Source organism: Notamacropus eugenii, chromosome 5, assembly GCF_028372415.1.
Source record: "Notamacropus eugenii isolate mMacEug1 chromosome 5, mMacEug1.pri_v2, whole genome shotgun sequence".
Lineage (NCBI taxonomy): Eukaryota > Metazoa > Chordata > Mammalia > Diprotodontia > Macropodidae > Notamacropus > Notamacropus eugenii.
This window is the reverse complement of record NC_092876.1, coordinates 67,223,980-67,243,941: the sequence shown is the minus strand read 5'-3', so window position 1 is coordinate 67,243,941 and position 19,962 is coordinate 67,223,980. Positions and strand designations below refer to the sequence as shown.

At 42.1% G+C, this 19,962-nt stretch overlaps 1 protein-coding gene across 9 annotated transcripts in view; it reads right to left on the bottom strand.

Moving 5' to 3' along the window:
- Positions 1-19,962, bottom strand: part of CEP85 (centrosomal protein 85) — a 39,297-nt gene that overhangs the window by 11,969 nt on the left and 7,366 nt on the right. For 3 of the 9 annotated variants that reach the window (XR_011967113.1, XM_072609431.1, XM_072609432.1), the window contains exons 2-7: positions 16,773-16,846; positions 12,071-12,238; positions 6,254-6,936; positions 3,731-3,864; positions 3,240-3,357; positions 1,190-1,375 (exon numbers count right to left, since the gene is read on the bottom strand). Coding sequence is in view for 8 of the 9 variants with exons in the window: in XM_072609431.1 (XP_072465532.1) it covers positions 1,190-1,375; positions 3,240-3,357; positions 3,731-3,864; positions 6,254-6,936; positions 12,071-12,238; positions 16,773-16,827 (1,344 nt within the window). In the remaining variant the exon portion in view is untranslated. Of the gene's footprint in view, positions 1-1,189; positions 1,376-3,239; positions 3,358-3,730; positions 3,865-6,253; positions 7,154-12,070; positions 12,239-16,772; positions 16,847-19,962 lie in introns of all 9 variants that reach the window. The other 6 variants (XM_072609436.1, XM_072609437.1, XM_072609433.1 and 3 more) reach the window with 4 other exon arrangements.

The window sequence follows — 19,962 nt, the reverse complement described above, 5'->3', positions numbered from 1 at the left end:
ACCCATCAGTTGCACAATAAACAGATCATTGGAAAAGGCAACTGCAATCTAAAAATTCTAGGTAAAAAAAGAATAATGTAGTAGAAAGAGATCTCAGTTTAAGACCTGGCCTTGACATATCTGTGACTTTGGAAAGATTATTTTACTTCTCTCATCTTCCTCAGTTTCCTCATTTGTAAAATGAAGGTAATATTTACACTGCCCACCTTAAAACACTTGCCATGAAAAAAGCACTGTTAAGCAAAAAGTACTATAGAAATAAAGTTATTTGTATTTTCAGTAGACAGAACCAAGAGGGAAGCAAAAAAAGCCAGTGAAAAAGAAACAGAGCCAGTGATCTCAGAGGAAGCACTTAATAGACTGCAGAGGAAGATGTGACCAAAGAATGACTCATAAAATGAGCCAAGGGCACTCTCTCAGGTGAAACTATCACTACTTACAGCCAAAAAGCTGTTAGGGAACAACTCCTGTTTGTCTAATGGTTCATGATTTACAAAGTACTCTGGGCCCAACGAGCCTATGAGGTAAGAAACCCCTTTTTCCAGGAGTAAACTGAAAGGCAGAAAAGGGGAAATGCCATGCCACAAAGTGCCAGGATCTGGGCCGCAGCCTCCTGCCTCACGCTGGCCCCATGTTCTTTCTACTGTTCTCGGCTGCCTCTGAGAATTTTCTCTTAAGAATAGACACTTTAGGAAGTATGGATAAGGAAAGGAGAAAACAGCCAAAGGAAATGAGCCAGTTTCCATGGTCTCTAGTTATCTTTCAGGGCAATCAGAAGCACACTGACAACAATTCTAAGCTTGTAGTAGTTGCAAAAGTAAACTTTTCTCTCTTTTTAGTCCATGGGAGGAAGATAACCAAGCAATTGGAACCCCAGGTGTGTTCACACCCCTGGAAATGATGAAGAATGGTATGACTGCTTCTCTCCTCCACCAGCTGGCAAGAGGTTTGAGAGAATGGGGGAGTGAATAGTGGGGAATGCCCGAGGTTACTCCTCTGTTTACCTTGGGGTAGGTGACCAGGCTGAAGAACAGGAAACCCCTCCTCCCCCTACCCGGGAGGGGTCCAAATGGCTCTGGCTCACTTTTGCTCCTGGCATGGGCACCGGCCTTGGCAAGGAGAGCTCCACCTTGTCTCTAGACAACTCCAGATCCCGTCCCAATCAGAAGGAAGCCCCACTATCACTCACCCTTTCTTCCTGTTTCTTCCCTTCTTCTGAATGTTTCTGCAACGCCACCCTGAGGGACTCCCGGATAAGCTGTGCATCCACTTCTGAGGCAGAGAGTTTCTTTTCAAGCTCTGACCTTTCTTTACTGAGAGCCTCTGTCTTCTGTGCAAACTGTGCTCGGAGGAAAGTGTTCTCTCGTTGCAGCTCCTGACAGAGAGATGTCCTATGTGTGACAGGTGTCTCAGTTCCTGGTTGTATGTGTGCATGTCCATGTACACACACACACAGACACCGAAAGACAGACAAACACACACACACACACACACACACACACACACACACACACACACAACACTACACTACACTACACTACACTACACTCAGATAATACAATTGTTGAAGAATGCCTTCACAGGAAAATAGAATTTAGAGATAGGAAAGCACTTTTAGGGATCATCTACTTCAACTTTCTTCATTTCAGAGGTGAAGAAACTGAGGTCTAAGGAAATGAAGTGACTTACCCAAGGTCAAACAATACTGGGTTTCCAAGTCAATGTGGATGAATGACCAGAAAATGTCCTGGACTCAGCAGAGAGTCCAAGCCTGGCTGATAGGGAACAAAGAATCCAAAGGGCCTTGGCCCTGATACAGGGAGGCCATTTCCCTTCCTCAGTTCCCCACACCTCTTGCCTCAGCACAGCATTTGCCTCTTCCCTCTTCTAACCAGTTTGTTTTGTAGATTAAAAAACAATCAACAGAAGTGAAGCCAAGCCTGCTTGCTTGCCTGACCTCTGCCACTGGCTCCAATTATAGGGAATCTGGCAGAGTGGGAAGAAGACTGGATTAATGGAACAGATATGGAGCCAGAAGGGTCTTTAGAGGCCAAGGTGCCCAACTTCCTCACTTCAGAGGGAAGCCAAGTGCCTAGCGTCTCAAGTGGAACTGGAACCCAGCTCTTGCTGACACCAAGCCCAATGTTCTGCTGCCTCAGTACCCTAGCTCTGCTGCTTCGACCTCCACAATTTCAGGGAAGTCACCTCCCTCAGGCAAGCAGTTTCTTTACCTCAAAATGAGATATTAGTCAAGGTGCACAGCACAGAGTCTGGTACACAGTAGGAGCTATTTAAATGCTCATTCCCTTTCCTCCCCCTCATCTGTAAAACAAAAAGAAGTTGGAGGAAGAAGGTCAGTCAGACTCAGTTTCAAAAATTCCTTCTCCCAGTTCCAGGGGACCTTCACACTATTCTAAATGCCTTCCTTGCCTCCTCACTCCTGAAGGCCCCAAACTATCCTCTGGCCCACAGCAATATCTGTTACAATGTTTAATACTTTTACAACACCAAACACTAAGACAATGCCTAATACTTTTTCACCCCTCTTAGTGCTGAGTACATGGCAGTATTTAATAAAAACTGAGCTGAACTCTGATCTCTTCGTTAAGACCTAAAAATGCTTTCTAACCTCTGTGTCCCTGTGCTTTTGCTCAATTTCTTTTACCCAGAATGCCCTCTAGTAATTTCTACTCACCCTTCAAGGCCCAGTTCCTGAATTCATGTCTGGTACCCCACCCAAGAGTGACCACTCCCTCCTGGAAGCTGCCACAGTGCCTTGTATTTTCTTCTATTGCACTTTCAAATTTTACTTCATATTATGGTAAAGACTGACAGTTTCTTTCCTATAATAATAATATTTGATATATTTATAGCACTCAAAAGTTTGCACAGTGATGTGTATTTACTGTCTGACTGGATCCTCCCAAGGACCTTGTGTGAGGTTCACAGATGAGAAGACTGGGATAAGAGCTGAAGCTATTTGCCTGTATTTAGCATGGCAGGGGCTGGAGACAGGATTTGAGCTCCTGGCCTATCCTGACTTGAAATCCAGTGCTCTTTCCACTACACCACACTGCCTCACCACAATGTGAGCTGTTTATATTTTCCCTTTGTAACAACTTCCCCCTCAAGTTTCCCCACTCCCACTCCAGCTCCCACCACATGCACAGACACATAGGCACATGCACACGAAGGAGCACCTACTACAGTTCCTTGAGCATCGGCTGAACACGACTCACCTGCAGCCTCAGCATGCAGACATCCCCATAGTGTGCAGGGCGGCCCAACAGGGCACTGTGGACCTGAAACTCAGTCTCACGGACTTTCTGTTCCAATTGAGAGATATGCTGCCTCTGCCTGCAAAGTCAAGCACGGGCACACATCAAAGCCACCTTCTTGAGTGACAGCCTGCCTGAAATCAGATCCTTCCCTCCCTTTCACCAGGCAGATAGGAACAATCAGGCCTATTTAACTACGATGAGAATCTCAAGGTCTGGCTGATGACAGGGGGAGGAGGGAAGAAGGAAAAAGATTTCTGGGGGAAGCAACAAAGAACTAAGGATGCATTAGTTAGCCTGTCTACATGAAGCACTTTCCATCAGCCCTCAAAAAGACGACACCCCCCCCCAGGTAAAGTGAGGCACCCTCTAGAACAGGCTCTGCTACTAAGCTCTGAGAGTGTCTCAGAAGCAAATGGGCGCCCCACCCCCGACCTCACCCCCCACCTTACTTGTTGATAAGGAGATCCTTCTCCTTGAGGAGGTTCTCATTACTGCTCAGGATGTTCACCCACTGGGCTGGCTCCAGGGCTGGCAGAGACGGAGTGTAAGCTGCGGGGTGGTGGCAGGTGGCTCCGTTCTGGAGCTGAAAGATGAGCAGATCACAGGAATGGCTTAATGTCCCAACTTCAGTCCTTCAGTGCCTCTTCTACCCATCCAAAATGAAGTATAAACTTATACCCCAGCATTCCACAATCTGACTCCCCTCTCCCTTTCCAGACATTTCTCATGGCTGGAAGTCTCCTTCAGCCCAAACCCTACTTCGAGAGTAATTACTTCTATGATATCCAAGAAAAGTATTCATTTAAGCTTCTGCTTGAAGATCTCTACTTAGGTGGGGGTTCCCCAACTAACAAGGCCACCCAATTCCATATTTGAACATTAATTTATAGGAAGAGGGCAGCTAGGTGGCACAGTGGATAGCACACCAGTTCTGAAATCAGGATGACCTGAATTCAAATCTAGCTTTAGACACTTAATAGCTGTGTGACCCTGGGCAAGTCACTTCCCTCTGACCACCTCAAAAAAAAAAATTAAAGGAAGTTTTTTTTTTCTGTATAATAAGCCAAAGTCTGCCTGTCTGCAACTTCTACTCACTCTTCTAGTTCTGCTTTCTGGTGCCAAAAAGAAAAAGTCCAATTCTTCTTTTTCCACTGTAGCCCTTCAAACACTAAAACCGATCTATTAATCAATAAACATTTATTAAAGACCCATCTTATGAAGAAAGTTACCATGTCTCACTTAAGTCTTTTCTTGGGGAGCTAACCAGTCTTATGTCCTTTCAATACTCACACGGAAGACTCCAGTGACTTCCTCATCCTGGTCACCTACCTGAGGACAGGCTCCAGGCTATCAGTGTCCTTCCTCTTACGTCTAAGTAACATTCCAGTCAAACACCATCCATTGTGTCTCTGTGAGGCTCTGCTCCCACTACCATTCGGTCCCCCATGACCAGAAGGGGCTCCTTGCTGCCCACCTCCTCCATAAAACCTTTCCATTTCCCCAGATGAACAATGACTTCTTTCTCTGATTTCTCAGCACATATAGTTTAGGTCTATGCTTTGTACTCCACTAGCTTGGCCTGGGATCAGGCCTATTTTCATGCCTTTACCCCACACACTGCTCTAAACTCCCTAATGGCAGGATCTGTGCCTTTTTGTATCTCCTGGTCTCCAATCCCTAAACAGTGCATGAAGACAGCAGAAGTCCTTATCAAGCTTGCTGAACTGAAATGACAGAAGAGCTGTGACAGGCACCTGGTCACTGGGCAGCATGATCTTCAGCTGAACTCTGTTTTGACTGGATCTCAGAGAATCCTGGGTTTACTGGCTAATTTTAGCTCTCTTTCAGGATAGGAAGAAACTCATGAGGGAGGCCCTGCCTGTAAGCTATATACACCCCTGCCCCCAAGCAAGGCTCTAAGTTCTAAGGAAAGGTCAGTAAGGCTTTATCTGCTAACAGAGATAAATCACACAGCTGAGATAGTTCTTATCATCTAGGAGCTAAGAATTCCTCTTCCTATGGCACCTACCCACTTCAACCGAGGAAGGAGAGAACTGGAAAAACACCATGGGTCTGAAGTCTGAAAGAAATGGGTTTGAAATTGGGTTTCAATCCTCATTAACTGTGTGACCTTGGCTAAGTTCAAGTGTTGGTTTCTTTAGTTATAAAATGAGACTAACAACTCCTGTCTTTCCTCACAAGAATGTTGGAAGAATCAAATCAGATAGTTAAAAGAACTTGGAAACAAAATGGTACACACATATACTGACATCATCCAGCAACATTTGGATTTCTCTGATATAGTTCCTCTTACAGCTGAAGGCTTTTGGTCTTTTTCCTGTCTCAAAGTTTCCTTTGTCCAACTTTTCCATCTCCAGGATAAGTAATCTTTCTTTCCTTTTTCTGACTATTCTAGGTCTACTATAAGTACTCAAGGCAAAACCTAAATAATTTAAGGAGGTGGGCCATAAAGATCTTTAATAAGCCAGTGCTCAAAAATGACTAACAGCTCTGTACCTCCAGGGACGCACATTTCTAAAGTGCTTTAAGATTTACAAAGCCTTTTTCTTGCAATGCCCTATGTGGTAGGTGTAGGATCGAAGGCTTTAGAGATGGAAGGGACCTAAGAAGTCCACTAGTCCAACTCCCTCATTTAAGAAATAAAGAAACTAAAGCCTAGAAAGGAAAAGCAACCTAAGGTCACACAGCTAGTAAGTGGCAGAAGCAGAATCCCAACTCTGTTCTTATAGCTCCAAATCCAGTGTTCTTTCTACTCTACCATCAGTAGTACAACTAAGATTTCCCCTGTCTCACAGGTGAGACTACAGGCTTACAGAATGTTAAGTGACTCCCCCCACCTAGCTCGCAGGCATCACAGCCGGGACTTTTAAACCTTGCCTCTTGCCTCAAAATCCAATGTTTTCACTACAAAGCACAGATCATATTATAGTAACAAGAAAAGGGCTGTCTACCTTCATTTGTTCCATCTGTAACCGAATTGACTCCAGCTGCTGCCGGCATGTGCTGAGTTCACAAGACTGTTCCTGGGAATGCCAAGTGTCAGGGTCTTGCAGCCACCCCTGTGACTGCAGAGGCTTCGGGAAGCCAGATGCTGCCTGAAGCAGCCCACCAACAATGGCTTGGGTCCCATTTCGTTCACACCCAGCCCCAGCACCTGGGGCCTTCCTAATCTCCGGCAGCACCTTGTATAACTCCTTGCCTGTCTCAGTTGATGGATTTTGCAGGTGGAGTCGGTAGTAGGGATCTGAATACAGTGTCTCCATCAGAACTGACTGGTTGAGAGTTGGCTCTATGTTGGGAGTATCAAACTTCCTCATCTCCTCTTCCCTTTCGTGGCCCAAAGCAGGAAACCAGGACTGTTCAATTTCATTCTCCCCAGGAGTTCCACAGAGGTACATGAGATCCCTCGGCAGTCCCGGAGACCTTTTCATGGTGCTGAGGTCTCCATTCCGTGGCAGTCCCACGTTTTCAGACAATCCTGACACAGGCAATTTGGAGGAAAGGAGCCCTGAATGGGTGGAAGCTGGCTTTATTGGAGAGGTCCCCAAAGTAGATGGTATCACATGGGCTGTAGGAATGGTTACTTGGCTTTTGATGGGCTGGAAGGATGGGCTGCCACTCGAGCTGCAAAACTCTGGAGAAAGAAGAGCCTTCTATAAGCCAGGAAAAAAGCATCAAGCCTTCCTTCCCAAGTTCAGCTGCTGCAGAGAAAGGGACATCAACTTAGAAGGCTGGCATGAGTTCCAGGAGCTCAACTGTTACTTGCCAAGGTAAAGCCACAAAAGGCAGCATCTCCAGGCCTTCCTCTGAAGTTACATTCTACTCCCTGTACCCCCACAGATGGCATCTTCCTAGTCAAGAGATTAAGGTTATTAAAAAAATACTTATCGAAGGATCCCAAAAGGAGAAAAGAATTAGTTCCTCTCATAGATCAGCAACCACAAGCTATAACTCCATCGAAAAGAAATTTCCTCTAAATCCACAGCACAAATAAATGCCACATTGTCCCCCCAGTGACTTCTGCCACTCCTAGGTGAGTGTGAACATAAAACAACTACCCTAGAAAACAAATGAAGTCGTCTCCTTCAATGTCCAGGGCAGCAAGGGGGCATTGGTGCCTGAGCCTGTGACTGTCCTGGTTCACACACCCCAAACCTGGCTTCACATGGAAATGTGAAGTTATTCTTAGTAACTCTCGGGTTTCACTCCAGCAACACTGAAGCACACTGTGTTTTTAATTTTGTTTGCCCATTGTCGATGCACCAAAGCCTATGGTTATGATTCTGAGCTTTTCCTCACATTGAGTCTATTTCCCCTGACCCTAGCAAGTCTCTTGGATATTTATTTCACTTAATCTTTTGATCTGTTTCCACATATATAAAAAGAATGGCCTGAACTAGGCGATCTTTAAGGTCCCTAAGGTCTCTAATTACTAATTATTCTACGTATTCTTTGGCCTGGGAGATTGATGAAGTCATGATTACTGTCTTCTAACATTTGAAAGGTAACGTAAAAGAGGAATGAGATTTGTTCCAGTAGACCTTTAAATGACAAACTATGATCAATCAGTGTGAAGTTACAGGGAGGAAAGTTTTGGCTCAGTATAAATAATTACAGTAGTCAAGAAGGGGGTGAGAGCGTGGTGGAAGGTAAAGAATGAGATGCCTTGAGAAGTAATGAATTCCCATTGAAGGTATCAAAAATAAGGCATTGTGGGAGAACTTCATGTCTCAGGTAAGAGTGGAAACTAGATGATTTCTAAGGGTCCAGTCAGCACTCAAGTTCTATAAGACTATTCAATACGCATACAACTTAAATTTTAAATTCTAGGCAGCTTAGATCTAAAGATTAGTAGGGGAAATGAAATATTTTTGAAAGGAAATACATGATAAGGTACCAAATCCATTATTAAAATTTTTGAATGACTGTATCATATCTTTTCATTCATTCAATCAGTATTCATTGAGCCTATACCATGGCCAGAACACTCTACTTAGACACTGAAATCTAAAAGAAGTTAAAAGTCTCTGCCTACTAGGAAATTGCAATCATTATCAGTGGAGTAGGAGTATGGAGGAAAGACTGAACAAGGGTTATTACATACCCCAATAACACATCCCCCTGAATTAGTCCCACTATCACTCAGTAACTTCTCCTCCTTTGAGCTTCATACTATTCTCATCTACCACCCAATCACAATCCTCATAGCTGTGGTCTACTGATGTCACTCCCCCCTGCCCCCTCTGGGTCAACTCCTCTTCCTTCTTCAATGAATCTGATACCTGGCTCACAATTTTTCTCTCCTCCCTTCATACTAGGGGATTTCAAGACACATTCTGACTCAACCTCAAACACTCAGTTTCTTAACTTACTCACTTCCCATGAGGTCCCCACCTCAGCCATACACAAAGATGGTCAAACACTTGATCTTGCCAACAACCATTCACCTTCCCCATTCAAGAATTCCCAAATCCCTTTATCCAACCAAAACCTATTAATTTTTCACCAATGTCTCTGCTTTCCTTTACAAAACCTTGGTCCACACTGTGACCTCTAATCCTTTGTCCTCTCAATTCTCTCCCAAGCCATCTGCCCTGCACTAACCACTCTCTCCTCTATTCCACATCCTGGTCCTTTGGTGAACCAATTCAACTCTACATTGTCCCCTCATCATGTGACCTTGCCAATTATGCCCTACCAAGCCTCATCCTTGAATCACTCCCACCATTTGCTGTTTTTGCTCCTATGCATGACACTGAAAGGACTAAAACCACACAACTGTTCTGACTGGGTCCAGCACAAGTGGATGGTGCACAGCCTCACCTGGGCCTCCCTGCTGCCAGGCAGTCCTGCCATACATCTCTTATCAGCTCACTAGCCCACTCTCCACAGCAGCTCTTCCAAACCTTTTCATCTTTCCTCCAACCTCTTGTGGTTCCTCCTCCCCCCACCACTGAGAACCTTGCTTCCTAGTTTACAGAAATCATTCAAGCCATTTGCTCTCAACTCCCTCTTCTTCATCTCCTGTCATTCAGATGCCTTCTGCCACTCTCTTCCTTCACCCCCACCTCACATGAAGTGGCCTCACTCCTTGCCAAGGTTAACCCCTCTACCTGCTCAGCAATTCCACTGCATCCCATTTCCAACAGACTGCCCCCTCTGTCATCCCCAGTCTATCACTTATTTTCAATCTGTCCCTGTCCACTGGCTCATTCTCTACTTCCTACAAGCATGGCCAAATCTCTCGTAACTCCCCACAAAGTATGTCAACAATAGGTGCCTCCACTTTCTCTCCTCTCACTCCCTACTTAACCCCTTACAGTTTGATTTCTGACCTTATCATTCCTTTGAAACTGCTCTCTCCAAAGTTACTAATGATCTCTTAGTTGCCAAATCCAATGGCCTTTTCTCAATAATCAGTGTCCTTGATCTTTCTGGGGTCTTTGACATGGTTGATCCCCTTCTCTACTTGGATACTCTCTTTACCAGGATATGACTCTCTCTCCTAGTTCTCCTCTTACCTATCTGACCACCACTCTTCAGTCTACTTTGCTGGCTCTTCATCCAGATCATGCCCTGCAACCAACAATGTCTCACACAAGGTTCCGTCCAAGACCTCTTCTGTTTTCCCTCTTTACTGCTTCACATGGTGATCTCATCAGTTTCTACTATGGATTTAATTACTATCTCTATGCTAATGATTCAAATCTACCTACTCAGTACTAACCCCTCTGCTGACCTCCAATCTCTCATTTCCAACTGCCTTCCAGACATCTCAAACTAGATATCCAGTAGACATCTTAAACTCAGTTTGTTCAAAACGGAAATCATTAGCATTCCTCCTCCTATACTGTCCCCCTTCCCTCTTACTGTCAAAAGCACCACTACTGTCCCAGTCCTTCAGATTTGAAATCTAGAAGTCATAGTCAACTCTTCACTATGTCACCTTTTCATATTATTTCTGCAATACCTCTTGAATACACCCTTTTCTCTCCTCTGAAAACACCATGATTCTGGTGCAAGACCCTCATTATTTCAAGCCTGGATTATTTTCAGTAGCTTCCTGGTAAGTCTGCTTGCCTCAATACTCTCCCCACTAAGATGATTTTCTGAAAGTGCAGGTCCAATCATCACACACACACACACACACACACACACACACACACGTATTCTTGGATCCAGAGACACTGTCTACCTGTTGTTTCCTAAAGAAGATATCCTAACTCTTGGCTGCACGAATTTTCTCTGGCTTCCCCCATGTCTGGAATGTTCTCCCTGCTCAACTCTGCCTATTGGCTTCCTTTAGTCTCAACTAAAATCCCATTTTTAACAGGAAGCCTTTCCCAACCCCTCTTAATTCTAGTGCCTTCCCTCAATATCCTATACAGCTTGTCTGTACATTTGTCTGTTGTCTCCCCCGTTGGACTGTTAGCTCCTTGAGGGCAAGGATTGTCTTTGCCTCTTTTTGTATCCCCAGGGCTTAGCACAGCACCTGGCATACAGTGGGCACTTAATAAATGTTTATTGATTGACTGAATTACCCTCTAAAGAAGTTATAGTTTTCCCAGGATTATTTCAGTTATACCACCCTACCTGAAAGCTATGATGCTCCCCCTCCACCAAAAAAATTCTGTAACCCAGAAAGCTGTTTTGTTTTATTCAGTGAGATATACAGAGAGAGAATCTGAGAAAATCCCCCCTACCCGGAATTACTATTGTTCTACCGATGAGGAGAGAAAGTTTTCCACATCCTACAACTGGGATTTCATATTCTCATCCCAAGTCAACACAGAACTAATAAATATTCAAAGTGAACAACATAGAAAGTAAGTCTTATAGGAGAAAAAGATGGAAGATTGCCATGGAAGGCCACCTAGTGGGAAAAGCCTTATGGACAACACAGGTTTTTAGGTGAACTTTGAAGGATGGATAAGTCTGAGGGATGGGTAATGAACATTTCATAGAAAAGAAAAGAAAAGGGAAGAAACAAGTTGGGGAAAGGCACAGTGATGGGAATGAGCAGATAGCAAGGATACTAGCCTGGCTGGAAAGAGGGTTTGTTGTGGATAGTGGCAGGCCCTTCAGGTTTAACCAAGGAGTTTGGGCTTTGTCCTCTCAGCAGCAGAAAGCCACTAGAGTTCAATGAGCAAGGAACTCTGAAGCACTATATAAATGCAAGCTATGATACTGTTCCTCTACTAAAGTCATGGGTAGGTGACCCTGAACTCTCCAAGGACATACCAGTCAATACAAGCTCTGGCAGCAGCTGGAAGCTAAGCTGGAGCTCTGAATATAAGCCCAGTGATAGATTGCAACTGTACTACAAGAACCAGTACAGAAAAGAATGGCAACTGGGTGCTGCATTTTTTTTTTTTTGGTAACAGAAATTCATAAAAACTCTGTACTAAGGGAAGGCAAGGTTGGATCTTCACTGGTAGGGGGTACCCCACACCAAGAAAGTTACATATCCCTGAAACACTAATCTATTATTATGACAAAAATGTTAAATCAGTGTTTTTAAAAGATTATTAACATGGGAGAGACAAGGAGATCAAGGAGGAGGTTACTGCAATAGATTAGGTATCAGGAAAACCTGGAGTAGAGTGAAGACAACGGAAAAGAGAAAAAGTTGGATGTAAGAGACATTTTAAAGAAACAATCAGACTTGGTAACTGATTAGACTGGCTTTATGAACACTCTAAACCACAGGACCACAATCTAAAAAAAGCAGTACAATGTCAGTAACCTCGTTAACAATTCAAACTTACCCTCAACGATATCAGAACATGATGTGCCGATGGCCGTGTCCCCACTGTCAGCCATGCTTGAGCAGCGGCTGAAGCGGCTTCTGTATGGCTCTGAGATGACTGGGGTTTGCCATTCGATTCCCAGGGAACTGCCCTTCTGAATCAAACTGGAATCTGAAACAAGTGGCACTACCCACCATTAGTGTGCTTCCAGTATATCACTCATTGAAATCATTTAGCAAAGATAACCCTTAAACCCACACTGCAAATTAAATCACAAGCCAATAGCCCACCCTTTCATGTCTATTCCAGCTCTCTGGAACTACCTAATTTCAAATAAGATCAAATACTTATCTTCTATTTGTTCTGTGCCCAGGACCATGCTGGGGCTATGAAAAATACTCAAAGAGATGACCCACTGGGAACTTATAGCACAATAAAGAGACAAGAAATATGTACAAAAATGAAACAGTAAACTGATATGTGAACAATATGATTAAATGCAAAAAATAATATTATGCAGATAACAGGCAGTAGGAATTTGGAGAAGGGAAAGATCGATATAACTAGGTGTTAAGGGGGCATGGTGGTGCAGTGAAAAGAGTACTGGACTATGGAATGAAAAGACCAAGGTTTGAAACCTGTCTGCAACATACATTAGCTGTTTTAACTATTTAACCTATGGCTTTCATCTGTAAAATGGGATAATCATAATTTTACTATCTTATCACAAGGGTACTATAAAGAAAGTTATAAAACTTACACTATATACAATTTGCATTATTATTATTCAGGACAGGTTTTACAGAACTTTAGCTGGACCTCGGAAGAGAGAAAGGATTTTGCTAGACTTAGGTGATTAGGGAAAACTTCCCCATGTGACGATTGGGGAACAGCATGAGCACAGTCAAAAGTGACAATTAAGCCAGGATGCTCCTGGGATAGTGACGAGACTAATGGGGTTATAACAGAGGGGCTAATTCAGAAAAAGAAGGAGAAAAACATGGGAGCAGTCAATGGGGCCAGAGTCTAGAGCAAGGGTGGGGAACCTGTAGCCTCAAGGACATTTGTAACTCTCTAGGTCCTCAAGTCCAAAGGTTCCCCATCCCTGTTCTAGAGGATCTAGAAAGCTGGTTTGAAGAGTTTATATTTTATCCAGAGAGCAACTGAAACTATACTGAACAGGAAATTAACATTTACAAAGATCAAAACAAAAAAGTTCCTATCCTTTCAAGGAGCTTACCCTCTATAGCAGGAATACAGCATAAAATACAAGATGAAAGTACTGTTTTTAAGAGATTCAGGTTCTAGAAATTCATTTTTGAACAATCAACAGGCATTGTGCCAATATATTTGCCAGGTGCTAAGGATACAAAGAAAAAAATTAAACCATAAGGTTGAAAGGACTTTAAGGGTCATTTAGTTCAAAACCTTCATTTCAAAGTTAGGAAAATACGCCCCAAGGGAACTGACTTCCTCCACCATCATGGAGAAAGTTGGTGGCAGTGGCAGAGCCAGGATCAGAAGCTAGGCTTCCTGACACCCTTTCTTCTACATCACACTACCTTTCCCATCATCAGCTTTATTCTGGCCTAATTAGAATGCCATTTTGATTATATAATCATTTTGAAGAAAGTATGTATGGCAGAGTAAGAAGAGAGCTGATCTTGCAGTCAGTAAGACACTTGAAGTCAGTTCAAGACACACCTCTGACCCAGACTAGCTCTGGATTGAGTCCCAGGCAAGTCGCTATGACTATCACAGATAAACTGCTAATTTAATCAGGAGAGGGAGTTTCTACACTGGGCATACCTTATACCAACAGAATCACAAGTTTGAATTTAAAAAGAGATTAAGAAAATTTTAGCTAACAGCACAACAAAACCCTAGGATCCTAATCAGTTATATCACAGGCGCCCTCCAAATTATAAGCAGAAGCAATGCCCACATCTCATGAATGAATCATACACCCAGAGTTTGAAAGACTTTCAGAAGTCCTCTAGCCCAATTCCTTCATTTACAGAAGAGTAAACTGCGACTCAGGGAGCCGACTTGATCAAGGTCAAGGTCATAGAACCAAAAGGAGGCTTTGAACAAAAGTCTGACTGCCACACTAGCTCTCTTTCTTCTAGTCCAACAGCTGATACTTAGGGTGAACTTAGATCTCCTACTTCTATCTCTACCCCACCAGGCCAAAAAACTAAGGCCTAATAAAGAAAGTTAAAAAGGATTTCAGGATGGTTAGGGTTTTAGTCTGAGGTATAGGAAATTATCAAGACCTTATATAATAATTGGTTTATATTTCTGTGCTCTCTTATATTACAGTTTTTTAAGGTTTTAGATTTCTTTTAAATTGAAATGCAAAATAAGAAAAGAAAAAATTAGTTTGTATGTGTGTGTGTGTATCATATTCTCCCTACTAGACTACATACAAACTCCTTGAGAGAACAGGTATATATTAGTAATAGCTCCCATATCTTATAGTGCTCAAAGGTTTACAAAGCACTTTCTCATAAAAATCCTGTGAGGGAGGTAGAACAAGTAGTATTAGTCTCACTGTACAGAGAAGGAACCCTGAAGTTCAGGGAAATGAACCAACTTGTCTACAATAACATAGTTACTAAGTACAATTCAAATCCAAGTCTCCTGACTGCACAGTTCAGAACTTGGATGAGGAAGACCTGGGTTCAAATCCTGCCTGCACTATTTATTAGCTGTGTGACCCGAGGCAAGTCATTTAACCTCAACCTCAGTTGCTTCATCGGTAAAATGGAAAAAAAAAAATAGTCCTTACATCAAAAGGTAAAGACTCACAAATGACATAATATGTGTGAAGCATGTTGCAAATCTTTCCACATCGCCTGTACCCTCTTTTATGTATCATTTTAAATCCCTCCTCCTGCCCAAGCTCTGTACATAGTAGGGGTTTAAATTTTTTAAGTTCAATTAAGCTGGAGTGTGGCAAGTAGAATTTCACCATACATCAACTTGGTCTAACACTGTCTTCCACACTTACACCCTTCAGCCACCACCATTACTTCTCATGAAAGTGACATACAAGAAAAAGCCATTCAAAACGCTCTCTATTTTGCAGATAGGAAACTGAGGCCTAGGGAGATTACTGACTTCCCCAAAGCTACAAGCTGCAGTTGGGGGAGGACTAATAACTGGGGAGGAGAAGGAACAACCTGTTCAAGGGCATGGTGCCTGGAGATGAAATAATGGGGGGGGGGGGGCCGAAGGAAGTGTAATAGAAGGCACAGAATGTGGGGAAAAGGGTAGTATGTAAGAAGCCCAGAAAGACAGGATGAATTTTATTGTGAAAGATTTTTAATGACAAATAGACTTTGCAACTGACTTTAGAGCCAAGAAGGTGATTAGCTTTTTTTGAGCAGAGGAGCAACATGGCTAGTCTTAGGAATATTAATTTGGTAGCCATGTGGAGAGCAAGTTAGATAGGGGAGACTTGAGGCAGGAGGACCAATTAGGAAATTACTTCAATAGTTCAGGCAAAAGGGCCTAAAGTAGGATGGTGATAGGAGATAATGGAGGTAGAAGAGTCAAAGATGATACTGATGTTGTAAAGCTTCGTGTCTGGAAAGCTGGTGGTACAGTAGGAAAAAACAGGGAAGTTAGGAAAAGAATTGGGTGTAGGAGAAAGATAATGACAATTTTGTTTTGGTCATGTCTTTTAAAAATACGTACACACACCTACATACATCCACATGCACATATATTTATATGTGAAAATAAGTATCTTGAAAGCTAGGATTTTTCTTTACCTTATGCCATGTCAATACCTTAAAGGTCCCCAAGTGAATGTGAGCCACAGAAAGATGAAATGATCAAAAAATTGAAGGTTTTTTTTAAAAGATAATATTCCAGTAGCTCTTAAACAGAATGAAAAAAGAAACGAAAAGGAAAAGATCTAAATACCACATTGTATATACTCTGTTACTTAAACTAATTTGTTGTTAACTTCCAGGGTGGTCTCAAGCTCACTCCTTGACCATTCTAATATTGTCACTTAGCTCTTTGCTTGGACCTCTCCTACACTTTTGTGTTCTTGACAAGTGACCCTATTTGACTACAAGCTCCATGAGATATGGGAAGGGCCTAATAAAAGGAAAAACTCTACAGAGAGCTGATACTTAATATTTGTTGAATTATACGCTATGTTGTCAGAGGAGACACTTTTTTAAACAACTGCTGTTTCCCTTTTGGAATGTTTCCTATAAGCTTTCATAAGCAACTCTGCAAAATTCACAAATAGAGGAAGGGGTGCTCTGAGAGCTAAATTATCAGATCTCCAATGACACCACCAGAATACGCTGGCATCCAATTGGAATTTGGATCCTTGTGGGACAGGAGACAACCGGCTGCCCATATGACTACAAAAGCAACATAGAATACAGTAATTAATAGTTCTATTTTCTATCTCACATAATTCTGTCTGTTCTCTGCTCCTTCTTGAAGTACCTGTTTGGTGTTTCAAATAACATCATGTTAAGAATGCACAAATGTTTGTTCCACCCTCCACACATACATGTCAATATATATTCAGACTTAGTTTTCCATTGGCAACAAGTCACCTCAGACATTACTATGTGATTTGCTTACTTTTGACACTTCAGTAAATTGTGTCTTTTTCCTTCTTCCCTCAAAAGAAATGAAAGAATATAGTTGGGCTGGGATTTGGCAGAGAAAACTTTGGAATATTTACCTGTTGGACTGACTTGGGAAATCCTTCCACCTGGGTATTTCTCCTGCACAGCCATCCTGGGAGATTCCAATCAACTGGGGAATTAAAAGAGTTCACTTATTATCTCTTAAATCATTATAATCTAATCCACACTGAACCAAAATTGGTTGCAAAGCTTGCCCCCTCTCCCCAAGAATATTCGAATCCAGGGTTATACTTCCCTCAAAGCCAATTTCACCTGAGTATAGCAGTTCCTTCCATGACTTCTTTTGGAAAATGGGGAAAACAATAAGAGCAGTAGTCAAATGAGGTAAAGCCCTAATTACCACCAATCACACTTATATAAGTTTAGGCTTCCTCATAAGACCCCATGATATGTAGCATGAAAAGGGATGTCAACTCATGGAGGAAATCAAGCAGTTAGTAAGAGTTGGAGGTGGGACACAAAGCCAAGTCGTCTGACTTCGAGTCGTCATTACAACATGACGTGCTACATACAAATGTAAGTAATTATTATTATTATTCCCAGTCTTGATCTTTTGATTTCCATTTCTGTTGTTGTTCGTAGGTCATTTCAGTCACGTCTGATTCTTCATGACACTATTTGGGGTTTTCTTGGCAAAGATACTAGAGTGGTTTGCCAGTTCCTTTTTCAGTTCATTTTATAGATGAGGAAACTGAGGCAAACAGAGTTCAGCGACTTGCCCCAGTGTCACAAAGCTAGTAGATGTCCAAGGCCAGATTTGAACTCATGAAGATGAATCCTTCTGATTCCAAGTTCAGTATTCCACCCACTGCATGATCTAGGAGTTCTGATTCCACGAACCATTTCAAATTATCTAATGGATGTCATAAAATTTTCATTAAAATATTTATTTAAATCAATCTAGTTTTTTTAGTGAGGGATGATGACTCTAGTCACAGATGAAAAAGAAATTTAGTGTGGTAGAAACATTGGTTGTTCTCCTCTGTTCTAGAAGAGGACCAAAATGACACCACCATGTCAGGGTGTCCAACTATGGCTGATCAGATCAATATGAGCTCAGAATGCTCTACCACAGGTTGGACACAAACAGTCCATGTGAACATTTGGGGTGGAATCTCTGAATTTGCGCATCTCACCGTTTGTTTGTTTTTTTGAGCTACTTCAATTCTACTTTGCTCACAGAGCACAGTGCCTTCTCTGATGAAGGCAGGTCATGCCGGGCAGTCCTATGCCAGCATCTCCCAAAGTTCTTCAAAGAGTCCTTGAACGTGTCCTTGAATTTCTGGTCACCATGTGAGCACTTGCCTTGGTTGAGGTCTCTGTAAAACAGTCTTTTAGGCATCTTTAGTGAGATCTCTGGATTTTTGTTATGATATTCCTAAAACCTTCCCTTAGAGGTTGGGGTTCTTTCAGGAGATGATCAATGAATTATTTTTTATTGTTACTCTGCATTTTGATTCAAATGGATCTAAATAGTTTTCATTCATGATTTCTTGAAACATTTAATTAAACATTAAAATTACTGAAACATTTTCTGGACATTATAGTTCAGGCTTTTTTTTTTTTGGTTTTGGTCACGGTTTTCAGGGAATCCAATGACTCAAATCATCTCTCTGTGACTTGGTTTCCAGGTCATTTTTTATATCAGATATGTAATATTTTCTTGAATTTTTTCAAATTATTCTAATATTTTCTGCTGTCTCATAAGATGTGACTTTTGTTTGATTTATTTAGTTTTCAGTTATCAAGGCTTTCCACTTTCTTTTTTAAGCTAATTATTCTTTCAATACTTTCCTCCACAGCTTTTATTACATGTTTTTAATCTCTTGCTTCATTTCTTCTAAATATTCATGTAGTCCTTGTGGAAAATCCATTTTTTCCTTTTAGTTTGTGTTTGCAGTCAATATAGAATTACCCTCCTTTTGGGAAATCTTTAGAACTATAATTTTTTAAACTGTGTGGTATCTTCTTTGGTTTACTTATCTCTCCAGCTATAGTTCCTGAATCAGGGCTTTGTGTCAGGTCCAGGCTGTGCTCCTGGGTGGGGGTGCTTAGGATTCCTGCAACAACCTCCAGCCCCTGGGGTTAGGGCCACCAGGATCTCTGAGGTTTATACTCTCACACAGTCACAATAATTCTACTTGACTTCCAAAGATTTGTGATCTATAGTGGCATGATGTTTTAAAGATGTAAATTGTTACCCTTCCACATTTTATTAGATAATCTTCATGAGTTGCTATGGTCCTCTCAACAATTTACCTTATGGTCAATCTTCTGGCATGGTGTCTCACTTAGCAAGGCTGGTTTTGGGATGATACTCAGCTCATCACTGAGGCTGTTTGTAATGCAAACTTATTCTAGCTTTGCAGAACTCACCTGAGCTTGGGTTGCCTTTTCATAGCTTTTGAGAATCCAGAGCTGCCCCAATGCCATAATCAAGTATCAAGAAAGGACTTTAATGAAGGATTATACTCTTGAAGTACTGCACATTTATGTTATGCTATGTTATTTCCCTGACAAGATTGTAAGATTCTTGAGAGTAGGAGCCAGTCTTATTTGTATCTGAATAGAGTACGCTGAGCAGAGTACATCACATATGGTAGGCACTGTACCCTTGACCCCAACATGGTGGCAAAGAACAACAGCCAACTAATAAGGGATCCCTTTGTTAAAGGATCACAAACAGGAAGCCAAAGGAACAAATGGAGGAGTTCAAGACATAGGCCTCAGAGGGGAAATTGTTGTTTGTCCTTCACGCTTGAAAAGAACCATAACATCAGGGAGGTGATGCCATGACCTGCAAGTGAACTGGATTTAAGTGAGGGAGGGCTGTGCAAAGTCACCAGCCTCACTTTCTCCTCTGGAGCCATCTGAGTCCAGTGGCCAAATATAAACCAGGATACCTGGAGATGGCCCTCCAGAGGGGAAATTAATCCTTAGAGAATAAAAGAAACCAAAACAAAACAAAAACCACAAAAAAAGAGGCTTGCCACTTTCTTAACAATGTACTTTACTGCCCTCTGCAGTTTTCTCCTAAGTAATACATCCAAGATCTTCAACAATCTCCCCACATATGTACCCCCACCTACTGAAATCCCAGTTGACTACATAAATGGAAAAATGGTTTGGACAATTCAGGTTCTGGAAAAGAACGTTCCTGGGCAGGAGGGCTAAGCTGGCTCTCTTCAATTCCTTTCTTACAAATTCTCATGTCTTTTGCTTTAT